This window comes from Notolepis coatsorum, assembly GCF_963971535.1.
Source record: "Notolepis coatsorum genome assembly, chromosome: 17".
In the NCBI taxonomy this organism is placed as follows: domain Eukaryota; kingdom Metazoa; phylum Chordata; class Actinopteri; order Aulopiformes; family Paralepididae; genus Notolepis; species Notolepis coatsorum.
The window spans coordinates 105,220,755-105,244,238 of NC_140181.1; the positions used below are offsets into that span (position 1 = coordinate 105,220,755).

At 42.9% G+C, this 23,484-nt stretch overlaps 2 protein-coding genes across 3 annotated transcripts in view; both read left to right on the top strand.

Annotated features, from left to right (window-relative positions):
* Positions 1-1,832: 1,832 nt before the first annotated feature.
* Positions 1,833-16,754, top strand: mbd4 (methyl-CpG binding domain protein 4). Of its 2 annotated transcripts, XM_084333139.1 has the most exons (8): positions 1,833-1,996; positions 2,186-2,511; positions 6,629-7,599; positions 8,281-8,346; positions 8,484-8,618; positions 13,914-14,063; positions 15,555-15,658; positions 16,203-16,754. In XM_084333139.1, exons 2-8 carry the CDS (start codon positions 2,219-2,221, stop codon positions 16,275-16,277), a joined length of 1,794 nt encoding a protein of 597 aa, XP_084189265.1. In that variant the 5' UTR covers positions 1,833-1,996; positions 2,186-2,218; the 3' UTR covers positions 16,278-16,754. The 2 variants fall into 2 exon arrangements, with proteins under 2 accessions (XP_084189265.1, XP_084189264.1); XM_084333138.1 differs by having other exon boundaries at positions 1,833-2,511.
* Positions 16,755-16,762: 8 nt separating this feature from the next.
* Positions 16,763-23,484, top strand: part of LOC311243794 (uncharacterized protein) — an 11,028-nt gene continuing 4,306 nt past the window's right edge. Inside the window, exons 1-4 of the mRNA XM_084333140.1 lie at positions 16,763-17,002; positions 17,115-17,254; positions 18,349-18,476; positions 18,592-18,651. Coding sequence (XP_084189266.1) covers positions 16,993-17,002; positions 17,115-17,254; positions 18,349-18,476; positions 18,592-18,651 — 338 coding nt within the window. The 5' untranslated portion in view covers positions 16,763-16,992. The remainder of the gene's footprint in view (positions 17,003-17,114; positions 17,255-18,348; positions 18,477-18,591; positions 18,652-23,484) is intronic.

Sequence of the window (23,484 nt, forward strand, 5' to 3'; positions counted from 1 at the left end):
GATGTTGTGTTGAAGTTGCTTTGAAGTTTCTGTAGCATGCAGAGGCCTTAAGTTCAGTGACCTGACTGCAAAAAAAAAAAAAAAAAAAAAAAAAAAAAAAATTTTTTGCTTTTTTGGAAATGTTTTCAAGTACCACCAGCAGTACCACCAAGTACCACTAGTGGTACGCGTACCACAGTTTGAGAACCACTGGTTTATCACTGGTTAAGCTTAGGCGACTCTTTCGCAGTTGGTTAAGGTTAGAGTTTGGAATCAGGGCTGGTGTTCTATCGCCATGCTCTAAGACATAGGTGTCAAACTCACGGCCCGCGGGCCAAATGCGGCCCGCCACGTCATTTGATGTGGCCCCCCAAGAGCTCTAGTTAAATTTTTTTTTTTTCTTTTTTTTTTACATTAATCTTGGGTTAAAAAATAGCGGTGTTAAAATAATTGTGGGTTAATGCGTTAATAAAGCTTTGACAGCCTTAGTTATTACACATTCTTACACATACATGTGTGTTGAACATCTGAGGTATTGATGAAGTAACAAAGGAAAAAAGCCAAAAGCACTTACTCCTCAGACATTCTTTGACAATTTTACAGCCCAAAATACAAAAAAGATCCAGGCGGAATAGGTAACAAAGGGTTGAAGAAATATTGTCTGAACTGTCAGATGCAAGCTGGCTGTGTGACATAACCGAGCATCTCGCTCAATTGAATAAGAAGCTGTAGGGACGCAAACAAGTCCCACCCAAAACTTGACCAATATAGTTGTGAACTGAGACAACCCTTATTTTGTTATTTTTGAGTACAGTTACAGTTGTGTGTTCATGCAGACACATAATAGCAATTTCATTACGAATTGAAAATGGGGGACCCTGATGTAAACAAGTCAAAAGTCTTTCTCTGGTCTGCATCCCCTTAACAATTGTGTGTATTGAGCTGCACTGTACTGTACCCATTCTGCAATCTGTTAATTAAAGTTAATTAAACTATCTTCCATTAGTTGGATGTATGGCCTCTGCAAGGTTGTGTGCAGCCATTTGTTTTTGTAACATCTGCTACATCTGTCCCACGTGTTCTTTGCAGCTCACAGGTGTTAGTTCTGCCCCTCTTGACTGTGACAAAAAGGTTTTGAACAAACTTAATGTCATAGCTTGTATTTGATGATATTCTTCTTTGTTATTTACTTGAATGGTTTGATCATTGATTGATGGAGTAATATGGGGTTCTGATAAACTAAAATTATTTGTTAAAATAACATAAGCTAACATATATTTTTACATCTATGCAAATGCATATGCAATATGTATAACTTGAATAAGTAATAAATACAGAAACAACATGTTTAACAATATGTAAATGAGTAGCTACATTTATTTTACATTACATTAACATTTATACGGTCTTTGGCCCTTTGAGGGCAACCATAATGCTGATGTGGCCCTCTGTGAAAATTAGTTTGACACCCCTGCTCTAAGACAAACTCTAACCTTAACCAACTTCGAAAGAGCGCCTAAGCTTAACCGTCCAAAGAACTTGCCGTCACACGATTGGGCGCACATGTCACATGACCAGAAACGTCAGTGGCCAATCAGATCGCATCATCGCGCAAAAGGACAAGTTGCTTGTGGAAAGTATAGAGGCGGCCCTGAGAGCGCCGCTGGCTCTGTGGCTCTGCAGCTGCATGCTTCTCTTTTTTTCCCGAGATGGGGTTTAATCTGTCCACTGCGCAGACTCGACTCGCCTACTTCCTGTTTTGTTTTCTTGATGCGGAAGGGGCGGGGCGTGGGGAGAGATGCGCGGGGGCATAATAACATGAATGAAAGTTGATTTGAGCGCTTGGGGATACAATTAATGAATGTTGATTAGAGCCTTGCCGTAGGTGGTTGTAGTAGTAGCTACGGCTTAAAATACCGGAAGTGTTGCGGTGGTCTATGCGTGCCGTGGATGAATGAAAACACAGAAGAGGTCTAACTTGCTTGAGATCATCAGATCATACTCTAAAACAGATCAGGTAGATAGATCATCAGATCTATATCCCTTGAGGAATTGAGAATCCGAGCATTGATACTGAAGGACATTCGGGCAAGACAGCCCCTTACTTGAAGCAGTCTGTAGCAAGGATTTGCAAGATTTGATGTTCACTAACACAATACTGAACACCAGAGTAATGATGTCTCTTTGGGTGGATTAACATTTTTAGATGGAGAAAACACATTGAGAGAGAACAGAAGACATGATGGCTGCCGACATGGGGATAATCGCTGGATCTGAGCAGGTCAACACAAACTGTGCCACCACTGCCACCCCACTCACAACCACTGACACAAGCAGGCAGGGTGGCAGGGTAGACCTCCTCCACGCGGATCTCCTCACCTGTGACAGTGAAGGAGACACGGACTGTGTGAAGAAGGCTGCGGACGACTCGCTGTGGTGCCACTCTTCTAGAAGGCCCCTGGGGTGGACGCGAGTGGTCAAGCGGAGAAAAGCTGGCAAGACAGCTGGCAAAATGGACGTCTACATAACAAGGTGACTCGGACGGGTAGCCTATACTTTTCTGTAGTGTTACATTTTCACAGGTGCCCAATTCACCAATAATATTCCCAAGAGAGGGAGGGAGGAAGGGAGGGAGAGATTGAGGGAGGGAGGGAGAGAGAGAGAGATAGTGAGGGTGCAGAGAGATGGAGGGAGAGACATAAATCTGTGTTCCTTCAACACCATGTCATCTCCTACTTTTCATCAGCATGATATATAACTCCAACCCTACTCAGGTGTCACACACACACACACACACACACAGAGACACGCATACACACTTAACAGACACACACGTACACACTTAACCAAGACACATACACACACACACTTAACAGCGACACACACGCACACACTTAACAGACACACACATGCACACTTAACAGAGACACACATACACACGCACACTTAACAGAGACACACACACTGAACAGACACAATCATACACACACACACGCACACTTAACAGAGACACACACTTGACATAGACAGTCACATACGCACACACTTAACACACACATGCACCCATAACAGACACACATACACACACTGAACAGACACACAATCATACACACACACACACTTAACAGACACACACTCTTGACATAGACAGTCACACACGCACACTTAACAGAGACACACATACACACGCACACACACTTAACAGAGACACACACACTTGACATAGACAGTCACACACGCACACTTACCAGAGACACGCACACACTTAACAGAGACACGCACATACACTTGACATAGACAGTCACACACCCACACACACACTTAACAGAGACATGCACACACACATTTACATTTAGTCATTTCGCTGATGCTTTTATCCAAAGCGACTTACAAGTTCTGTACAACAGGTCACCAGGAAGGGTGCGACTCTGGCACTTAACAGACACACACACACACACTTAACAGACACACATGCACATTTAACAGAGAGACACACACACACACACGTATGTATGTACAGCGCCATTAATCATACACACGCACACACTTAACAGAGAGACACACACACACACACACACACACACGTATGTACAGAGCCATTAATCATGCACACACAGAAACACAAATTGCTGCCCAAGCCGATGCAATTTAATTGAACTGATTGTTGAAATTATGATTCATATATGTTCTTGTATACTAGAAGAAAAGAAAGCTAGAATAGAATAGAATAGACATACTTTAATCATCCCGAGGGAAATTTGGCACTACAAATCGTTCACAGTAAACATTTAGTTAGACAAAACAAAGTCACGAATAAGAATAAAAAAAATAAGCCTAAGAATAAAGAATAAAATAAGCCTAAGGGGGAAAAAATACGGTCCCGGGATTTACATTTCATGTTATGTATATACATTATAATATAAAATATACAGTAAAAATATACAGAAATCTACAGTAAGTGTAATATTGAACAATGTTGTTTTAAAAGTAAAAGTCCAGGAAGATGGTAACTGTCACCCTGTGCTCAGTGATGCAGTGGTGGTATAGCACTGGTAGAAGTCTGAGTCAGTCAGAAGGCATATTTCCCCGCCTCTGGATAACTAGGCCTATGGTATTAGTTTGAGATATTTCTTCTTGTTGTTGTGATAATAATCCCCTGTCGACAAGGTCCCGGCTCCTAGTGATGATGTGAGAGACCAGGACACGTGTGAAGAAGATAGGCGGAGGAGGAAGCCTCGTGGTTTCGCGATATTTTCTTCCATGTTTGACATGTTCTGAAAATAATAATAATAATAAACTTTATTTGTATAGCACCTTTCATACAGAAACTGCAGCTCAAAGTGCTTCACAACAGAAAAAAAGACAGGCATAAAATGAGCACATAAAGTGCAGACATATAAAATCACAGTTTTTCACATTAGGATCTAACATCCCAACAGGCCACCTTGTTTATGGTTTGATTCAGTTTTAAATAGACAATAATAAAAAGAGTAAGATCAAATAGACCGAGTAAAATATTGCAGTGCAATAAAATAGTAGAATAGAATAGACATAAAATGAGCGCATAAAGTGCAGACATATAAAATGTATTTTTTTACAGTGCAATAAATAGTTCTGGATTACTGTTCAACAGTTCAAAGTCGTCTTTACCTTCTCTGTTTGGTATCCACAGTTTAAAGCTTGACAGTCTTCCCTCCTGTTTGATACCAACTTTGACTATTTTAAATAAATAGTTTTGAATCTTACTTTTAAGCCACGGTGAACCCTCTGGTATCTGCAGGCTTCGGCCTGAAGCAAAAATGAAAGGTGATGTAAAAAAATGGTGTTTGTTTTTAAGATAAGTGGTCTACATGTTAAAGTTCTACATTCCAACAGCCATCACTAGTATAGATTGTCTGGTCAGTAACATGGGTCTCCCAGTCCCTCCTCCGTCCTGCAGTAAACACTAAATTCCTTTTTCATGGTATCCCGTTCCCACTTTATCCAATCCTGATTGGATAAAGTGGGAAGGGATACCAGGAAATGTATTTTGTGTTTACTGCAGAACGGAGGAACTGGGAGACCCATGTTCAAGATTCAAGATTCAAGATTCAAGAGTTTATTCATCACATACATACCAGGGCATACAGTGAAATGCGGTTGGCCATGCCCGCTACGATTGTGCAATAAAACAATAGTAATAGTAGTAATAATAAAGATAACTAGAATAGACATGGTAAATAGACATGTTAATAATTAATAATTAATGTTACTGATCAAACACTATATCAGTGATGTCTGTTGGAATGTAGAGCTATTTAACACTTATTTTAACAAAACACAAAACCACTTAACTTAAGGCCCAATCAGGGATGGTTTTTGACTGTATAAATTAGGATTATTTTCACGTACATTCTAAAAAAAAAAGTTAGTTTTGTATTTGTAGGGCTTGGGAGAGGAGAAAAAGCATTTAGTTTATGATCTAGAATTTGTGCTGTGATTTTGGTTTCTGTAATCATTTCTGTTTCACCATTTGCAACAGTATGTGGTATCATATAAGCCCATGCAGGTTGGACACATTGATTGCGTGACACATAAAAACATCCAATCAGTCAATCATATCATGACTATTATGGTTATTGATTAGTATGGACTTATGGTATATATTCTGATAGGAGTTTTGGCTGCAGCACCCTCATCGTGCATCCATACCATAACTCCTGACATAGAATAGAATAGAATAGAATAGAATAGAATAGAAATACTTTTATTATCCTGAGGGAATTTTTTTTTGATCCACTTTTTCTCCTTATTTTTCTATTTTTCTCTCATCCCAATTTCGTATCGCCAATACTCCCCTTCAATTCTCCCCTCCCCTGTCTCGAACGTTGCTAGACTATGCCTCCCACTGGTCGGCTGTAGTGAGGATAGAAGCCTTGCATCACGTGTCCCCTCCGGTACAGGAGGAGGCAGCCTGTCGCATCTTTTCACCAGACAGCGCGGACTCTCAGTGGCGAGGAGTAACGTGTGGGAGGCTCACGCTGCCCCCGATACTTCCTGTTTCTGCTGTGCAGGTGTCACCCAACCGACCTGTAGGAGTCGCTGTCCACAATGTCCAATCCCCACCCATCGACTTTCCACCCGCTACCTCTGCCAATTGAGATAGTATGACGACTGGCCCAAGCCGCAGGCAACGCTGACTCGGGGAGTCGAGACCGGAGTCTCTTGCATTGGTGACGAGCGCAATCTCCGCTACGCCACCCAGCCGCCCCATCCCGATGGAAATTTGACACTGCAAAACGCTCAACATTTAAACATTTAGACAGAACACGTCACGAATAAGAATAACAAAACAAATCAAATTGCCTAAGATAAGAGTAGAATAAAATAGAATAGAAATGGAACAAAATATACAGTAAAAATATACTGAGGTCTACAGTAGGTGTAATATTGCACAGTGCTGTTTCAAAAGTAAGAGTCCAGGAAGATGGTAACTGTCACCCTGTGCTCAGTGATGCAGTGAGGCACAGTGATGCATTGTAAAGTCTGATGGCTGTTGGAATGAAGGACTTCCTGTGCCGTTCACTGCTGCATTTAGGTAGTGTGAGCCTGGCACTGAACATGAAGTATCAATATCACATGGTAGTGTAACTAACTAGATCCTCTGAAGTCCCCAGGGGCAGACCTTCCGCTCCAGAGCCTCTCTGCAAGCGTTCCTCCTAAGAGATGGAGAAGAGGATCTAGACACAAGACTCCTCCACTGGGCCACGTGGAGGACCGGCCAGGAGGAACAGAGAAGGAGAAGAAGAGTAGGAGCAAACATTAGCCAAAAGAACACCGAAGGTAGTATAGAAATATTGGATCCACGACGACGTACAAATAAAACCAAAAGGTCCTCTTTTCCCTCCACGTCGACCGAGCGGACCTCCGATAGGACTTCCTCGACCGGTAGTGATGTCGAACGGGATGATGTACAGAGCGGAGAAGACGGTAGCCAGTCAGACATTAACACACGAGCGTTAGATAGGAATAACGGTGAAACTGAGGAGACGGAGAGGGGTTCTACACAGATCCAATCCTTTACAGGAGTGGACGGTGACGCCCTGGAGAAGAGCCCTGGAAGGAGGGGCCTGCTGAGAGAGAAGCTTCTCAGAGTGGCTCCTCCCACTGGCCCTCACCACACCTCTCTTCTCGGACTGGCTCCTCCCACTGGCCCTCACCACACCTCTCTTGTCAGACTGGCTCCTCCCACTGGCCCTCGCCACAGCTCTCTTCTCAGACTGGCTCCTCCCACTGGCCCTCACCACAGCTCTCTTGTCAGACTGGCTCCTCCCACTGGCCCTCGCCACAGCTCTCTTCTCAGACTGGCTCCTCCCACTGGCCTGGCTCCTCCCATTGGCCCTCACCACAGCTCTCTCGATGGTCAACAGGAAGTAGAAACATTCTCACAGCCTCCAGTTAGAACTGTCCAGTCGGCCACTGAGAGCGAGCGGGAGAACGGTACGGATGAGGAAGAGCTGCAAGGAGAGCCCGGCGGGGAATGTGCTGCTGATGTCAACAGTGAGAGGGAGGCGGCAGAGGCGACACTGTCACCTGAGACCACTAGAGGGCACTGTTCACCTGACAGAGATTTTCAGGCCAGTATGTGTGATTCACAGTTTTTGTGATTTAAAGTTTATTATCTAATGTTTTCTTTTTTTTTCTTTTTTATTCTATTTATTTTTGGGCTTTCTGTATTTTTCACCCATCACAATTTAGTCGTTATGCCAATTCCCTTCCTGCCCCACTGTCGGCCTGGGGAGGGTGTAGAACTACCATATGCCTCCTCAGATACATGTGGAGTTGCCAGCCTCTTCTTTTCACCTGACAGCGAGGAGTTTCACTGGGGCAACGTAACGTGTGCGGAGGTTCACGCTATTTCTCCCTGATCCCCTCCCTGCTGAACAGGCGACCAGTAGGAGTCACATTTTACAACGACCAGGACGCCTATATTCGAATACCAACCGTTTTGTGCGTTTTGCTAATCCGATTGGCCACTGACGTTTCTGGTCATGTGACATGTGCACCAATCGTGTGACGGCAAGTTCTTTCGCCGATTAAGCTTAGGCGCTCTTTTCGAAGTTGGTTAAGGTTAGAGTTTGTCTTAGAGCAGGGGGCGATAGAACGCCAGCCCTGATTCCAAACTCTAACCTTAACCAACTTCGAAAGAGTCGCCTAAGCTTATATGCCGCGGCGCCATATCTAATGTTTTCTTGTCTGGATTTACTCTCCTGCTTTCAACGTTTGCCTACAATGCTATCTATTTGTTTCTTATCTGCCTAGAGTCCAAAATGTTTGAAGACAAACGGAAAACAAGTCCTTATTTCAGCGGGAGGTTGCTGAGAGATGGTAATTGTTAATTAGACAACAATTAATTAACAGTTAATTAAACAAAAGTCGATCTATGCTGACCTTTGACCTTTATAGATTAAATTCAAGTCTCGGGTGTTGTGTGTGGTTTAATAATATGTTTTTCCCACCTGCAGGCCCAAGTCCCCCGAGGAGAAAGGTATTCAGGAAGTGGACTCCCCCACGCTCCCCCTTCAACCTGGTCCAGGAGACCCTGTTCCACGACCCCTGGAAGCTCCTGGTGGCGGCCATCTTTCTGAACAAGACCAGTGGTAAGATCAACACACATATAAACACATGTAATGCCATTCTCTTTTCAATCACTAGATTGATTGATTGATTGATTGATTGAAACCTTTATTTATTCTCAAAAATATTTTTATTTGCATAAATAGGGCAAAAACACAGGTGAAAAGAGAGAAAAAAAACGAGAAAGAAAGAGAGATCAAATTTAAAAACGGTTACATACTAAGGTAGGGGAGGTTTGTGATCATGTTTTTAAATTGTTTAGATGATGATAGAGGAGTATTGACTTTTAGTGAGAGTTGAAGAGCATTCCAGGAAGCTGGTGCATCAAAAGAAAAGGCAGACGTCGTACTCTCATGGAACCTTAAGTTGTAAGCCAATCATTTGGGCAGGTCCATCATTCAAATCTAGCATCATTGTGATTATATGGTGGCAATTTCCCATCAATGGCCTTAAATATAAATAGTAGATCCCAATGCCTGTTTCACCGCTCTGACAGAGAGGACCAACCCACCTCAGCCTACAGGGTGCAATAACTCAATGCCGTAACGATCACCGATCTAACCCTGCTCCACTTCACCTGGGTCCCTGTGGTGCACCTGCCCCCCTGGGGAGTGTGACTTCCTGTGGTGCTCCTGCCCCCCTGGGGAGTGTGACTTCCTGTGGTGCGCCTGCCCCCCTGGGGAGTGTGACTTCCTGTGGTGCACCTGCCCCCCTGGGGAGTGTGACTTCCTGTGGTGCTCCTGCCCCCCTGGGGAGTGTGACTTCCTGTGGTGCTCCTCCTGCCCCCCTGGGGAGTGTGACTTCCTGTGGTGCTCCTCCTGCCCCCCTGGGGAGTGTGACTTCCTGTGGTGCTCCTGCCCCCCTGGGGAGTGTGACTTCCTGTGGTGCTCCTGCCCCCCTGGGGAGTGTGACTTCCTGTGGTGCTCCTGAGTCCTGCCCCCCTGGGGAGTGTGACTTCCTGTGGTGCTCCCGCCCCCCTGGGGAGTGTGACTTCCTGTGGTGCTCCTGAGTCCTGCCCCCCTGGGGAGTGTGACTTCCTGTGGTGCTCCCGCCCCCCTGGGGAGTGTGACTTTGAGACTTTGAGCTTTGAGCCTGGACTTTGAGCCTTCATCTTATTGTCATACTAGCGCTTGTATTCCTATGTTTTTTTTTGTTCTTAGATCTATTATTATAAAAAAAAAAAAAAAAAATCTTATATACTTTAGATACTATTGCCACTATGTATGTATGTATATGTGTTTTATTACATGTATATATACATACACATACCAATTATTTGCTTGCTTGTAAACAAACATGACAACACACGATAAGATATACAAGAATTATTAACAGTGCACATCCAATATATATTGAAATTCTTTTATTGGGGAAAAACCACTTGAGATACAGTATCTCGTTTTCGAGAGGGTCCCACATTTTGTGCAATGTAACACATGACGCACAACAACAACAAAAATTTAATAAATACAGGACATACAAAAACACAACAGAACAAGTACACATTGTAAGAGGATATGTCTCATTATAAGAGGATAAGAGGATATGTCTCAATCTCGCATCATAAGAGGCCCACTCCACGGCAGTCACATGACGCTGCCACCGCAGGGCAAACAAATATGCTTACCCTGCGATGACACCGCCAGGCAGCCGCCGCGAGAAAGGCCCAACAAAACATTCAAAGGGTGAGTAGAATACAGGATGTAATAGAAATTGAGCTCCAGGACTGGCAGGAGAAGAGGAGCAATCAACCTGCCCAACAAGCGCCCCAAATCAACCAATCGGCCCCCCCTGCCTAAAAATAGGAGTAGAGCCAACTAGCTAACCCGTAACACCCGCATAAAGGACGGCTGTGCCCCACGTCCCCTCACCAGCGCAGGAGCCCCACCAAGGAAGCATGTACACTTGACAATAAAATTAGAACAAAGAGCATTTTTAAAGAGGTAAAATGAAGATATGGACCGAATGGTCACCGGAAGATTGTTCCAGTCCGAAGGGGCTTTGAACATGAAAGATTTCTTGGCCATTGCTTTTGAAAATGGAGAAACTGTGAAAAAATACTGTACAGAGTGTCTTAGACGATAAGTGCAAGAGAAAGGGACCATCAACTGTTTCAGGTAAGCAGGATAGTCAGAATGGATACATTTGAAAATCAATTGCAGCCAATGTCTCTGTCTTCTTAAAGTAGGAGAAGGCCAGTCTAAGGTTTGATACATAGTACAATGGTGGGTTGTGAACGGACAGTCAAGAACAAATCTGCATAGTCTATTGTAAGCCACATTTAGAGGTGATAAATGGGTTTTGGAAGCAGCTTGATAGACAACATCCGCATAGTCCATTAATGGCAAAATAAGTTGTTGTGCAAGTCTCTTTCTAACAGTGAAGCAAAAACAATGTCTAGCTCTATAAAGGGCTCCAATGCTGCGATTCATTTTAATAACAGTAGAGGTAATATGGAAATTGAATGAGAGTTCGGGGTCAAGCCATACTCCCAAATACTTGATGCGTTCAGCTTTATGCAGAGGTGTATTATCGGCACATAAGATAACGCATGCCTTAGATTCGGTTGCCTTCAGTCTTTTCCGAGTACCAAAAATCATAAAGTGCGATTTGGTTTTGTTTAGTATTAGTTTATTTTCAGCAAGCCATTTCTGTAGTGTCTTAAAGTCATATTGTAAGGCTGATTGAATCTGTGCTACATTATTTTTGGATGTATACAACACTGTATCATCTGCATAAAGATGAACGCTGCAATCAGAACAGACAGAAGGTATATTATTTATAAATATTGAAAAAAGAAGTGGACCAAGGGTTGAACCTTGCGGCACACTACGTTCTTGGACCATTGTATCCGATTTGAACCCTTGGATGACAACACATTGTTTTCTATTATGAAGGTATGTATTGAACCAGAGTAATGCACTGCGTGACAGGCCAACAGAGTGAAGTTTATCTAGAAGTAGGTGGTGGTCAACTAAGTCGAAGGCTTTGCTCAGATCGATAAAAATTGCACCAGTTAATTTACCATCGTTAGTTGCAGAAAAGATGTCGTTTGTAAGCTTTAATAGAGCTGTTGATGTTGAGAATTTTGACCTAAAACCAGATTGATGAGGTGATAAAATATTGTACTTGTCAAGAAATTTAGAGAGCTGATTATATATCAATTTCTCAAACACATTGGCAATAGAACAAATAATTGCGATTGGTCTATAATTATTCATTTCAAGTGCATCTCCACCTTTATGCAACGGGGTAATACGAGAGCACTTCCATATGTCAGGCATTTCCAATGTGGACAGTGACATATTAAACAGATCACATAATGGGTACATTAGAATATGGGATGCAAGTTTGAGGAACTTAGGTTCTAAACCATCTAATCCAGGACCACCACTTACTTTTAGGCTATTTATGGCATCAAAGACTTCCAAAGGTAAAATTTATGATCAGGAGGCCTATTACTGAAGAGATCAGACACGGGATCGAGTGATGATGCAGCAGTGACAGATGAAAAATGCTGGATGAATGATCCAATCAGCTGTGGATCTCGTATAATAGTGTTCACTTTTATCTGGTCAATAATATTATTTTTGGATACACCAGTTAAAGTTTTAATCTTATTCCAAGATATCAATGAAATCACCATTTAGTTAAATGTCTTATACAGGATATACCCCTAATACCTGCTATCTAATACCCTACACACATACAGTAATGCTCTAGCTCGTACCCCCCCCCCCTCCCGGACCCCCCATTGGATAATCCATCCATTATCATTCGCTCCTAACCAGACACTACCATTATATGCTAGCTTTTATTCTCTCCACCACTTCTAACCACATTGTCATTTTGGATTCATTGAGACCCAAAATTCTTGCTGTAGAAATTTCTTGATAAATCACATCGAGATATGTAAGAATCCAGACCTTCTGGCAAATTTTTTCCGGTTGGAACCATCGTGATGCTATCAGCTTTTTAGCCACTGTGATACCCGATAAAACCAATCTCTTTAGCTGTGGATGTACTGCACACTCAAAAACATCATTCAGCAGTAATACAGAGGGGTGTACAGGTATATTCAGAGTTAAGAGATTTGATAATTGCTGGGTCACTTCTTTCCAGAATATCTTAACTGGTGGGCAGTCCCAGTACATGTGCATAAATGTCCCCTCGTCCCCATTTGTACATAAGGTGCATTTGGAGTCTTGTTTAAGACCCATTCTGTTCAGTCTTCTAGGAGTCAAGTATGTCCTGTGAATATAGTTAAGATTGATTTGTTGATGGTCCGGGTTCCTTGATGTAAATCGAACATTTGCCCAGGCTTCTTGCCAATCAAAATCTTTTTCCAGATCTGGTATATCCCTCCTCCAGACTGAGTCTAGGTGGAGGGTTTCATACGAGGACGTTAGTAATTGATGATAAAAATCTGAAACAAAACCTCTCGATGTCTCTCTTTCATAGAAGAATTTGTGGTATCTGTGGTGTTCAATTGGTATCCTTAATGGAAAACCGTGAGCCTTCAAACATAACAATAACTGCGTAAAAATAATATGTGGACTCGGTGAGATAATTTTTTTTGCGTATTTCATCATAACTACAAAAACCCTGTTTGTTGAAAACAGAGTCAGCAATACAATCAGTTATAGTATCATCCGCATACAAATGGACTTTACAACTATTTAGTGTTTATATAAACGGTGAAGTGGACTGGGCCCAAAATAGAACCTTGTGGAGTTGCGGTACACCTTTTGTTATCTGCAAAGACTCAGATTGGGCATCCCCTCTTTTCACACACTGACAAATAGTCATGGCACCAGTCAAGATGAGCCAATCTTATCAAGACCAAGATGACCTCGTTTCTGCAAGAGCAGATGATCTGGCAGCCTGATGCCAAACACACTGCAAGGCTCTTCTCTTCCCACGGTGCGCTGGACTGTGACCGCACGGCCAATCACAGACGATCTGGCAGGTATCAGCCATGGATCTGTCACTCAAATCACAGACGATCTGGCAGGTAACGGCATGGATCTGTCACTCCGTCACAGATGATCTTACGTGAATGTTTGTCACTCACTCACTCAGTCACGGAAGATATCGCAGGGACATTTTGTCAGACGTATGATGTGCAGGAAGCACCGTGGATTGTGTTTTGTGTTTTGTTTCTCTTCCTACTGACAAATACTGATAACCACACAGACTCAAAAATACCCGTTTGGGTACAGACAGTCCAGTTAAAGGGACATCGGACATGTCGCACTAAATCGGAACTAAACCCACGATATGATTTATTTTTCACTCTTTCCTCGCCTTGTTTCCAGGTAAGATGGCCGTCCCGGTGCTGTGGCGGTTCTTTGAGCTGTACCCGGCTGCAGAGGTGGTCCGGGGGGCAGACTGGAGGCCCATGTCGGAGCTTCTGAAGCCGCTGGGCTTGTTCGAGCTCAGAGCCAAAATCCTCATCCGCTTCTCAGGTCAGTCTGTGTGTCTTACCGTCCAGTAGGGCTGCACGATTAATGGGGGGGGGGGGGGGGGGGGGGAAATCGCGATCTCGATTCATAGACCTATGTGATCTCATTTCTAAATTATGACGATTTTATCTTTTTTTTTTTTTCATTACATTTAATTTTAATCTTTTTTTACTTTTTACTTAACTTTTTTAAATGATGACGATTCTGACTTGAGTTATTTTTTATGTTACAAGAGACTTTTAAGTTTAAGTCAAGCACTTTCATATATGTTATGTTTAAGTTTAAGTCAAGCACTTTGATATACGTTATGTTGTCTGTTTAAGAAAGAGTGCAATAAGTTATTTTATTGGAAAAAATAAGAATCGTGTGAGAGAATCGTGATCTCAATTCTTAGAGAGAAAAATCGTGATTCACATTTGAGCAAGAATCGTGCAGCCCTACCGTCCGAAACTGACTTCTGTGTGCAATGCATGCAGTAGATTTACTACAGTAAATGGTAAATGGTTCGCATTTATATAGCAGCTTTTATCCAAAGCGCTTTACAATTTAGTTCCTCACATTTTTTACCCGTTCACTCACACATTCACACACCGACGGCGGAGGTGACCGTGCAAGGTGCCGTCCTGCTCATCGGGAGCAGTTAGGGGTTAAGTGTCTTGCTCAAGGACACTTCGACAAGCTGCCCGGGAGGAGTGGGAATCGAACCGGGAACCCCCGGATGACCAGACAACAATAAAGGCGGCTGGGTGGCGCAGCGGTCTAAAGCGTTCGTCACCAACGCGTGAGACACCGGTATCGAATCCGGCTGTCAGCGTTGCCTCCGGCTTGGGCCGGCCGTCATACTGACTCAATGGGCAGAGTCAGCGGGAGGGGAGTCGATGGGTGGTAATCTGGTCGTTGTAAACAGCGACTCCTACAGGTCGGTCAGGTCGCCTGCACAGCAAGGACAGGAGATGGCGGGGGCAGTGTGAGCCTCCCACATGTTACACCTCGCCAATGAGAGTCCGCGCTCAGTGAAAAGAAGTTGCTGGCTGACTCTGCATGTATCGGAGGGGGCATGTGATAGATTCTTCAACCCTCCCTATGACCGACCAGTGGGGGGCACATGCGAGCAACGATCAAGACGGGAGGGGGGAATTGGCACGACTAAATTGGGATGGGAGAAAAACAGAAAAAGAAGGAGAAAAAGTGGATCAAAAAAGATTAATAATAATAATAATAAATTTTATTTGGTGGCGCCTTTCAGGACACCCAATGTCACCTTACAGATCATAGAAAAAATAAAAAACAAGGCAGATAAAAGTCAAGGTTAACAATAAAACAAGCAACAGGAAGTACAAAAACAGTGAAGTTAAAATAACTTCCTATTTATTGATGATTGATTATTGATTTATTGTTATTATTCATACAGACTCACTCGATATCCTTTCGACTGCAGAATCAAGCGGCAGCATTGCAGAGGAAAACCTCACAGTGCATTTCTCTCATTTGCAGATGAGTATCTCGTGAAACACTGGCGTTACCCCATAGAACTGCACGGTATCGGGAGGTACGGCAACGACTCCTACAGGATCTTCTGTGTTGGGGAGTGGAGACAGGTGGGTTCGGTCAACGTTCAGTGAGTTACCGCCGTGACGTTTTTACATAGAATGTCCACTGACACAAATATTTGCATTTGTGTGTCTATCCCGTACAGGCCGGTACAGAGAGACTCATAGGAGCTTCTCTCCCCAGGCCATCAGGATGTTCAATGACTGTCTATGCAACACTAACCCATCCATCTACATCCATTGCACACACATCCACATGCACACACAAAATGAGAATTTGAGACCTAGACAGTGTTGGTACAACCCCACATTGCTAGAAAACAATGCTAAACACTGGAAAAGGCCATTTATAAGATAGTTCCCCTTTAACATTCACTTTAGACACTTTAAACACTACACCATATTTGCATTTTGTACTTTAGTTTTGTATTATTGTATATTTTGTATAGTGTTTGGTCTTTATTATTTTGACTTTTATTTTTACGGTATGACGCACAATCTCAGGGGGCTCATATAGAACCAAGCATTTTACTGTAATGAACCTGTACCTTATATGTGACAAATAAAACAAAACTTGAACTATACTTTACAGGTGACCCCTCAAGACCACAAGTTGAACAAATACCACGCCTGGCTATGGGAGAACCACGAGAGGCTGGGAATATGAAACCGTGTTCAAGGAACTGCAAGAGACATATTTGGTGATGTGCACATAACCTGAATATCTGCATAATTATGCAATTATCTTAGAACATCTTCAGGAGTACAAATCTGTTTGCCTTCTATTTATAAAAAAAAAGTTTGACCCAAAGTTTAATAAAATGTTTTTTCTATGCTTTAAAACTTATTATGACTAAAATCTGTTCATTGTTCTGTCAAGTCTCGCAATTATCATTCTGTTCAGCCCCTTCTTGTCTGAGCCATCATCATCCCTTTGTGTCTTGTGTACTGGTGCGTGGCTTTACTCTCAGCCCCTTCTTATCTGAGCCATCATCATCCCTTTGTGTCTTGTGCACTGGTGCGTGGCATTACTCTCAGCCCCAGCTTTCTCAAGTTCATTGGGGGGGGGGCCTGATTCCCAAGGCAACAGTTGCCACCATAAAACACTAGACTGAATGCATGGGCATTTAGCAGCTTAACGTCAAACAGTTCTGTACTGACGAGGATGTATTTTTGTGTTTAATCATATATAGATGTTACGTAGTTCTCGTATCTGTTCTTGTAACATCTGCGGTAACTGGAATTGCATCTTGGAAGTACAGAATCGAAATTGTGCAGGATGTTCTTTGATGACATTTTGCCCTCTTGAAGAGCGTCTAAGCTGAAAGGCTTGACTTGGCAGATGGTCAACAACACAGAGGCTCAGCCTGAGGAACGACACAATGAAACTGCGTGAGGAAACTACTTTGTCGTTCTACGCTTGTTTGCATTCTGACATGTTCCTTGTAGGATATTTGAACTGCGTACTGATTGATCCTGTTTGTCTTCGCTCCGCCGCGCGCAGCTGCCGTCTGGTTGGCCTCCACGCCGCTGCTCGCTCCGCGCGCCACGCCGCCGCCTGCCCGCCAGAGTCATTGCCTGATGGTGGCCCCCCTGGTGTTGCCCGTCATCTCAACCGCTGGCCACTCCTTGACGGGGCAGCTGGTGAGCGGTCAAGTCGGAATAACTCAAACTCGTGCCCAATTTTCCGCCTTTGACTAAAAACACACTTATCTCACACTCGCTTATACTTACACATTTCATTATCTGAAATGAAGTAAAAAAAATTACGACTAACCTTTGTACTGTCTTTTACTATTATGCAGGCACGTGCACACATAGAGCCCAAAGGGTGCTCCAGCACCTGCCCGTTTGTGTCTCGTAAAAAAAAAAATGCATTTATATTAAACAATACAGAATATACAGCACTTCTTGGGGTCTGTAGGGTAAGCACTTATTCCCTCCCTCCTGAACATTTATGGAGATGTATGGGCCTTTTAAGTCGGTAATAAAAGTGTCTTTCAAGGATAAGTGAGCTCCTGCACTGATTATTATAGTTCAATATTCAATATTTGATCGCCAAAACCCCCCAAAAAGCATAAAAGCCCCCCCCCCCCGCCCAAAAAAGGGCTTGCTTCACACGCGCATAGGCCCAGTGCCCTTTTCAGCCTTTGAACACCTGCCCCTCTAAAGTCCTGTGCACTTCCCTGCTATTATGCACTCTGCTACTAAGGGATCTACATTGCCTATATTATTACCTACTATGCTAATATACACTCAAGACTGTAGCACTCAAGTTCTGCACTGTTTGACGAACAATGTTACTGACCCTTTCTGCTCACTTGTTGTACAGAACCTTGGATACAAGTGTCAGATAAATGACTAAATGTAAGTCTTATCTTGTCCCTTAACCCTTTCACTGCCACACTACCAAATGGTTAACCCTTTCACTGCGACAATACAGAAGGTTAACCCTTTCCCTGCCACACGACAAAGGGTTAACACTTTCACTACCACAGTACAGAAGGTTAACCCTTTCACTACCACACTACAGACGGTTAACCTTTCACTACCACACTACAGAAGGTTAACCCTTTCACTACCACACTACAGAAGGTTAACCCTTTCACTACCACACTACAGAAGGTTAACCCTTTCCCTACCACACTACAGACGGTTAACCTTTCACTACCACACTGCAGAAGGTTAACCGTAGTTCTGTAGTGTGGTAGTGAAAGGGTTATAAATGTGTTTTCTAGAGCATCCCCCGACTGAACCCCCTACACCCGCCTATGGTCTGTAAACGCACAGTCAGCCTGGAGACCCCTGCCGTTCACGACCACAACCACCAGAGGGCGGCGATGATGCAGAGGAAAGAACTTTACAGGTGAGGCAGTCTGACCAATCAGGGGGGCCACTGTCAATCATTTTACGAGCGATGGATGGCGGAAGTTCGCGGTGAACTAAAGAAGGGAACCTTGTGTCCTGTTGATCTTTTTCAGGTATCACCAGTTTTGGCGAAGACCGTTCTATGGCACCAGCACAGAGAGAGAGGAGTACAGGTAATAATAATAATAATACATTTCATTTATATAGCACACTTTAAACTTTAATGAGATCTCAATGTGCTTCACAGCAAAAGAAAAAATAAAATGTTTAAAACATAAAAACATTCAAATGAATAAAATAAAAAACATAGGAGCAGTAACATTTAACAGGCCCTGGTGGAAGGCAGAGTAAAATAAATGGGTTTTAACGCTGGCCTTGAAGGCAGCGAGGGACCCTGAGGCCTTGACGGATCCTGGCAGCTGATTCCACAGGCATGGCCCCAGTATTTTATTTGAATTCATTTCCATCATAAATGGTGCATATATAACAGCTTTTATCCAAAGCGCTTTACAATTTGTTCCTCACATTTTACCCGTTCACTCACACATTCACACACCGACGGTGGAGGCGACCATGCAAGGTGCCGACCTGCTCATCGGGAGCAATTAGGGGTTAAGTGTCTTGCTCAAGGACACTTTGACACGCTGCCCGGGAGGAGCGGGAATCGAACCTCTGGATGACCAGACGACTGCTCTACCTCCTGAGCCACTGTCTCCCCCTAATCACTGATCCTCATTTATCAACGGACTTACGAGAAAAGTTACAAGCACTCCACAACATATACGCTTTTCGGGACGATTTTGGCATTTACGAACGGTTCCTTCTCTGGAATTCTCTCGTAGCTAAGAGCAGGATTTACGAGTGTGTTTACTTTACTTATTTACTTACTTACTTAAATTTAAATTAGCAGTTTTTTGATAAACAACATAAACAGTACATTTCGACATACACAATTATAAAGACATAATATCAAAAAATAAATAAAAGATTGACAAAAATGAGAAAAGAAAAAAGGGTGACATGGGTTCTTCGGTCCATTCTATTTTTACATTGTTTATTTACATTTTAATTTCTTTTCTTGTTTCCTTTTCATTCTTCTGTGAATTTCCGTTTCTTGTCTTCCTATATTCCTCCCACTTTTCCCATTTTGACTAAAATGTCTCCTCTTGTAGCCTCAGCATATGTGTGATTCTCTCCATTTCCTGTATCCCCTCTATTATCTCTATCCATTGTTCCTTTGTCGTGCTTCTACCCTGTACCACAGTTTAGTCAAAGCTTTCTTGGCTGCTAGTATCTTAATCAGATATTTGTCTTCTCCCTGAATTTCCCTAGGTATAGTACCTGTCTGGGGTATTTCATATCCTACTATTTCATTTATTATCCCTCCTATCTCCCAGTAGTTTCTTATTTTCTGACATTCCCAGAATATGTGTGTGTGGTTCGCTACTTCTTGCCCACATTTTCTCCAACATGGCTTTTGTGTTGGCATGTAATTGCCCTGTATTTCTGGTGTTATAAAGAATCTAATTATGTTTTTCCACCCAAACTCCATCCATATCCTTGATCCTGTGGTTGATTGTTGTGTCTTACATGTGTTATACCATTCCTCCTCTGTTATCTCTATTTCTAACTCTTTCTCCCACTTTTCTTTTATATAGGCTACAATGTTGTATTTCCCTTACTGTCCATTATTGCCTGATATAGTGCTGATATCACCCTCCCCTTCCTTCATTCGTATGATTTTACCATTGTCTTAATTACCCCATTCTGTTCTTTGTCTCTGTCTTGCTTTATTTCTTTGTTATAGTAATCTCTAATCTGTAAATATCTAAAGTGGTCCCTATTCTCTAGTCCGAATCTTTAAATTTTTGTAGAGTCTGCATCTCCCCTCCTTCTATCATTGTACATATTGCTGTTACCCCCCCCCCCCCCCCCCCCCCCCCCGTTCCCATCTTTTGAACCCATGGTCGTCTATCCCTGGTTTTAAATTTGTTGTCGTGTGTTATCCATCTCAGTATCTTGGATTCTTTTTCTAGCTTGTATTTCTTTACTATTGTGTTCCATACGTTTATAGTGAATTTGGTAATTGGGTCTAGTAGTTGTTCCTGTCTTCTGAACAGCTCCCTATCTCCTATTAGTGCCTGCACTTTGAATCCCTCTCTTTTGGTTTCTATGTCTTTCCATTTGGCTTCATAATTCACATTGCACCAGCATGTAACTGTTCTAAGCTGTGCTGCATAGTAATAGTCTTCTAAACTGGGTACTGCCATTCCTCCTTTCTCCTTTGGTAGTTGTAGAGTCACATATCTGATCCTTGGCCTTCCCCCCCCCCCCCCCCCCCAAATGAATCTTGATATCTGTCTATCCCATTCTCTGAATTGTTTTTGTGGTATTAATAGTCCTACGTTCAGTCTCCAAACTGTATTTCTCCGCCTACTTTTTTTTTTTTTTTTTTTATCTTTTTCCCCCTCCTTTTTCCTCCGATTTTCTCCCATCCCAATGTTAGTCGTTATGCCAATTCCCAATCCCCTTCCTGGTCGCTGCGCACTTACCCCCCACAGTCGGTCTGGGAGAGTGGAGGCTATCACGTGCTTCCTCCGACACACGTCTAGCCAATCAACCGCTTCTTTTCACCTGGCAGCGCGGACTCTCACTGAGAGGGTGTAACGTGTGGAAGGATCACACTACCCCCCTTAGATCCTATCCGCGCTGAGCAGGCGCCCCGACCGAACTATAGGAGTCGCTGTTTACAACGACCCGGACCCACCCCGCCAGCTTTCCCACCCTCTAATACAGCCAATTGTATTAGTGTGAACGGCCAGCCAAGCTGGTGACAACGCCGGAGCTGTGAGCTGGATTCGAACAGGCGAATCCAGCGTCTCCGGTGTTGGTGACGAACGCAATCTCCGCTACGCCACCTGACCGCCCTTCTCCGCCTACTTTTAAGATTCACTGTCAGATATATTGCGCTATGGTCTGATATGTCCGTTACCCCTATCCTGCAGTCTTCTACCCTGTATCTGTCTGTAATGTGTGTATTCTCTGTCTAGTGTGTGCATTTCTCTCCATATATCCATGATTCCTAATTCTGCCATTTGTATATTCATATATTTGCTAATGTTTGTCCTCCATTTCTTTGTGCTTGTCGTGTCTATGTCATAGTTCAGTACTACATTAAAATCACCTGTACAGATTAGGACCCCTTCCCCTTCCATCGCTATGATATCAAAGATTGTTTCAAATAGATATTTCTCACTTTCTGGTGGAGCATACACATGGCCGTCTTTACAATGGCCGTCTACCCGAACATCTCAAACCGGAAGTCCCTGCGTTGTGTTCTTTTTTTTTTTTTTTTTTTTTTAACTTTGGCCATTCCCCTGGCTCTTTTATACGTTTATCGCATTTATTCTGGTCAAGGATGACCGACAGAAACAGGCTGAAAGGGTTCAGATGGGGGGGAAGACACTCTGGGAAAGGCACGGCTGCAGTCCGGGATTCGAACTCGCTAAACCCCAGATCCGTGACGAGCACGGTTGTCCCCGGCGCCGAAATAGCGCTCGAGGTACGTGGTGAGCTACTGGAGCTCCCCCCCTGCGTTGTGTTCTTAACTTAATTTAGGAGAAATCATGGTGATTGCCTTCATGTCCATTCTACAGACATCCTCAGAATTAAATAATTATAATAATAATAAATACGACAATATTTGTATCATTAAAAATGACATTTTACATTTATAGTTATGCAGAGGCATCATGATATCCGAAAATAAAGAATGTTAGTGAATGAGGTCCAATGTCCATTGCAATAGATATTCATTATGAAGAAATTATATGAATACACCCTTTGAACACAAGAGGGCGATACCACACAAGTCCGCTGCTCAGAGCCTCCGGGAATCAGTTCTCTGACCATTGGTTACAACATGGACATGCCATAGTGAACCTATTGTCATTGATATACCTATGCATCAAAAACATTTATGAATGAATTAATTTCCATCATTGTTCATTGAAATAAGCCTGGCCCCCTTTTATATCTCATGGACCATTTGTCATAGAGACTTATGGGAGATGTCAATTAACTTTCATTGGTCAAGGTTAACCACGCCCCCATGCTTAAGTGTGTAATAGTGTTATCTCTCACTTCCTGTTTACTCCAGCCCTGTTTCATGTGGAGAGATCTGCTTTCATTGGTCTATGCTGCCGCTTAGTGAAGATTTGCGCTCTACTGGTCGCACCTTTCAGTTTCTGAACGTACCACATACAGTAGGATATAATGTAAGTGTGTGGATACCATCCTAACAATAAATTGCCACCTTGCCTTGAAGTTATTTAGAACAACCTCTCTACAGTCACTGATTATAAAAGGAAGAATCTGTTTTCCTCCCACACCATAAAAGACATGCATGCTAGGTACACACTGTACCCCTGCCCTTGAGCAAGGCACTGGCATTACAACTGGAGTTGGTCCCCGGGCGCTGGGCTGTGAGGATGGGTTAAATGCAGAGGATAATAATAATATATTCAATTTGTAGGGTCGCTTTATATTTTGTGGAACAAATCTCAAGGTGCTACAGTGTAGAAGAACATAAAATAAAAAGAACATAAAATAAGTAGGGCTACAACTAGTAAAAGAACAAAATAAGAAGGGCTAAAACTAGTAAAAGAACAAAATAAGAAGGGCTAAAACTAGTAAAAGAGTAAAAGAACATAAAATAAGAAGGGCTAAAACTAGTAAAAGAGTAAAAGAACATAAAATAAGAAGGGCTAAAACTAGTAAAATAACATGAAATAAGAAGGGCTAAAACTAGTAAAAGAGTTAAAAAAAAACATGAAATGTGAAGGGCTAAAACTGGTAAAAGAACATAAAATGTGTGGGGCTAAAACTAGATTAAAAAAATATATTGTTTTGACCCTAACCCTTTTTAAAAGCCTCCACCATGTGTGGTGCTCTCAGAGGATCACAGGGAGAGCGTTCCACAGACTGGGAGCGGACAAGCAGGATAA

Coding starts and splice junctions, on each gene's coding strand:
- mbd4 (XM_084333138.1), top strand. CDS start 2,219: ATGATGGCTGCCGACATGGGGATAATCGCTGGATCTGAGCAGGTCAAC. Junction 7,600..8,280: donor TGACAGAGATTTTCAGGCCA/GTATGTGTGATT, acceptor TTATCTGCCTAG/AGTCCAAAATGTTTGAAGAC. Junction 14,064..15,554: donor AATCCTCATCCGCTTCTCAG/GTCAGTCTGTGT, acceptor TCTCATTTGCAG/ATGAGTATCTCGTGAAACAC.